A 3458-nucleotide genomic window follows, 5' to 3' on the forward strand; every position below is an offset into this window, starting at 1 on the left:
GGTGGGGAGGCGCAGTGGCGGCCGGGGCGACGGCCTAAGCACCTCACTGCTGCTGCGATACTTCGGGGGATCCTCACTCCCCTCCCAGGATCCTTCCCACTCCCGAGACTGCTTCTTCCGTCCCCTTGATTCCACGCGCCTCGGAGACTCGCCCTCTGCCGTCCTGAGACGAGCGCGCCCCTCTCCTTGCAAGGTGGGCTTCACATGCGCCCCCGCCCCACGAACCCTCCTCTGCCCCAGGGTTTCCTGCCGGGCCCTCGTGGTTTGGGGCTGCCCGTGCACTTCGGGATCCTGAGGAGCACAGCACCCCCGCCTCTACCCACCAGGTGCCGGTAGCCCCTGTGGAAGGCAGAATGCCCCTCCCACAGATACTTGTGTACAAATCCCCAGAACCTTGGAGCAGGCTGGGTTAAGTGGGTTAAGTGGCAGGTTAGGAAGGGCGCTAATCAGTTCACCCGAAAGCAAGCAGGCGACCCTGGATCTTCCGGGTGGGCCCAGCGTCGCCACAAGGGTGTTTCAGGGTGCAGGAGGGAGGCAGAGGAGAGGTGGGCAGAGAAGGGCAGGGCAGAGAGGGGCACGGCCGCTCCAAAGGAGACCAGAACTACCAGTCAAGGAATGTGGGCAGCTTCTTGAGGCTGGAAAAATCAGGGAAACAGAGTCTCCCCTGGCGCCTCCAGAAGGAACAGAACTCTGCCAACCCCTCATTCTGAGCCCAAAGATACCCATTTTGAACGTCTATAAAACTTAGCTAATAAATTAGTGTTGTTTTAAAACACTCAAAGCCAGGCACCAGTGGAACACTCCTATAGCCCCAGCTACTCACGAGGCTGAGGCAAGATGATTGCTTGGGTCGAGGAGTTCAAGACCAGCGTGGGCAACATACCAAGACTGTTTCTCACAAAAACTTAAAAAAAAAAAAAAGAAAAGAAAAGAAAAAAAAGCCAGGTGTGGTTGGATGCGCCTGCAGTCCCAGGTACCCAGGAGGCTAAGGTGGGGGGATCACTTGAGTCCAATAGTTCAAGACCAGCCAGGGCAACATAGAAGCCTGCCCCACCCCCTGCCTCCACCAACACCAAAAAAAGGAAACACCAAAACCTACTGAATTTGTGGCAATTTTCATGGCAGCTACAGAAAACTAGCACACAAATCCCAGTTGTGACAACCCAGGTAGTCTCCAGGCACTGCCTCTGTCCTGGCACCACCTCTGTTGGAGAGTCCTGTGCCTCTCAGTGCCAATACCCTGTTGCCGGCTGGCCCTGTGGCCACGTTACCCACCAGGAGGCCGGCTCTGGGCCTCAGGCTGAAGGAGGCCAGGATTCTGCCTCTGCTGCTGCCATGGGGGAGGTGCTCTGTAGGGAGACCTCATGGAGCAGAGAGGGCAACCATCCCAGCATCGCCAGCGTCCTGGACCACCACCCTCTGACTGCCGCCTCAGGAGACACCCAAACGAGAGCAGGAGAGCTGGCGGGATGAGCCCAGCCCATCCCCAAGTCACAGTCATAACAATGAGGGGTCCTTCAAAGCCACCCAGGAACAGAGGACTGCCCAGCTCGCCACGCCCATGGCAACTGCTTACCTGTCAGCTCCGCTCTGCCCTGTTTACACCTGGGGATGCAGGGCTCACCTGCATCTTCCTGCCTGGCCTGGAGCTGGGCCCATAGGGCCCCATTCCCCACATCATCATCAGGGACCTCAGAGGGGGTGGGTCATTATGGCCCCAATGCCCTGCCCAGAACTCACCACACCCTTAAGGACACCTGCTCCAGCCCCTGGAGGATCTGCCCTCCATCCACCTACCCTAGGGCTCCTGAGAAATGCAGAGGATCCCTAGGGTGCACCAAATGACATTCAGAGGACTTGGGAGAGAAGGGGGGCACCTGGCAGTGTAATCTTGGAAGGCTTCCTGAAGGAGGAGGGAACTTCACTGAGTCTTACAGTAAGAAGGGGACACAGGCAGGTGCAGAGGATTCAAGTCCAGGCCAGGGATCCAGTGTCAGGGCAGCAGGTGGCTGGCAGTGCAGTCAGGTGGCTTCTCAGCAGTGGGAAGGGGAGGGGTGGAGGCCAGGTGAGCAGCACAACCAGCATGTAGTGTGTCTGGTGGTCCAGGCCACCGCACAGGTCCAGCTCCTGCCCTCACCTGGGGCCCAGGAGTGATCACCTCCGCTTGCCCCAAAGCCTCTCCACTTAGCCACCTCTACAGAAGCCCAGTCAGGCCCCTAACGGTCAGTCACGGAGTCCAGGGCCCTTTCCCCACCCCCACCCACCCCGGGCTGGGAACCCATGCTCACAGCCCTCCTGCCCCGCCTCCCAATCCAGTCCTCCTGCAACTTAGTATCCCCAAAATGCAGCTGGGACACCACCCTTCCGAGGGCCCTGCAGCCTGGAAACAAGGCAGTCACCCAGTGGACCATGGCCCGCAGGCCCCTGCTCCAGCCAACTCTGGAGCTGACAGGTAAGCAGTTGCTCAGACCCGCTGTGCAGGCTACCCCCTTGGCCCTCGTCCACCACCAGCATCGCTGTCCAGAGGCCAGGAGGCAGCTCTGCCTCCAGACAGCCTCCCTGTATGCTGGGCACCGTATTGCGTCCCTGGGCTTGCTGCTCCCCACCACAGCACCCCGGGGTCCCGTGTGCCCTTCTGGGTCTTCAGAGGCAGGACCTAATGTGAGACCCCGCCCCCTGGAGAACTCTGCCTGGCCCATCTCACAGCCTGGTGCACGCAGGTACCCGGTTCCCCAGACCAGGCCAGCAAAGGAGCTGAGCCTCCAGGCAGCGCCTGCCACTGGGGCCTCCCAGGACACCAGTGCACCTCAGACAGGCCCAGGTACCCCGAGGCCTCCTCCCAGCCATCCCGAGGGCAAGCTCCTGCTACCCAGGCCTTGGCAGAGCCCCCTCAAACTGACCCGGGGCAGTACTTCCCTCCCCTAGATGGCCTCTGATAGCCCCTAGCCCGGTCTCCAAGGCCTCAGGAGCTGCAGGCTGTCCGGAGCCAGGTTCTGCCTGACCATCATGGGTGGTCGTGATACCCTGGTGGGGCACAAAGAAGGCGCAGAGGCTGCCCCCACCCTGGGCCCCCAAGGAAAGGCACTGGAAGACAGACAATGGGCTGAGTCGGGCTCTTAGGAAGGGGGTGACCTCGAGGCCCGGGCCTCGAAAGTCGCATTATGCCAGAAAGGCGCACTCCGCGACAGGAAGGCCTGGAAGGCGTTGGTGGACTCGGTGGACCTCAGCGGGTGGGGAAACAGCACGTCCTTGTCCACGTCCTCCGACACCAGCTGGGCTACCATCTGCACGATGTCCTGCGGGCGAGGGTGGGTCAGGGAGCCTTGAGGGGCGGGAAGGGGATAAGGGTGGGGCCCGGGAGCGGCAGGGTACAGGGCCCAGTTGGACTGAGTCGAGGGAGGCGAGGTGGACGGGCGGGGTGGGGCTGGGACCCGGCTGGGAGGACCCGCCCCGCGCAC

General features: G+C 61.4%; 1 protein-coding gene across 1 annotated transcript in view; it reads right to left on the reverse strand.

Moving 5' to 3' along the window:
• Positions 1-3004: 3004 nt before the first annotated feature.
• TEX22 (testis expressed 22) overlaps positions 3005-3458 on the reverse strand; it is a 24074-nt gene continuing 23620 nt past the window's right edge. Inside the window, 2 exon segments of the mRNA XM_011951568.1 lie at positions 3005-3024; positions 3179-3296. Of these exon segments, the coding sequence (XP_011806958.1) occupies positions 3005-3024; positions 3179-3296 (138 nt within the window).

This window comes from Colobus angolensis, unplaced genomic scaffold, assembly GCF_000951035.1.
Source record: "Colobus angolensis palliatus isolate OR3802 unplaced genomic scaffold, Cang.pa_1.0 Scaffold32, whole genome shotgun sequence".
Lineage (NCBI taxonomy): Eukaryota > Metazoa > Chordata > Mammalia > Primates > Cercopithecidae > Colobus > Colobus angolensis.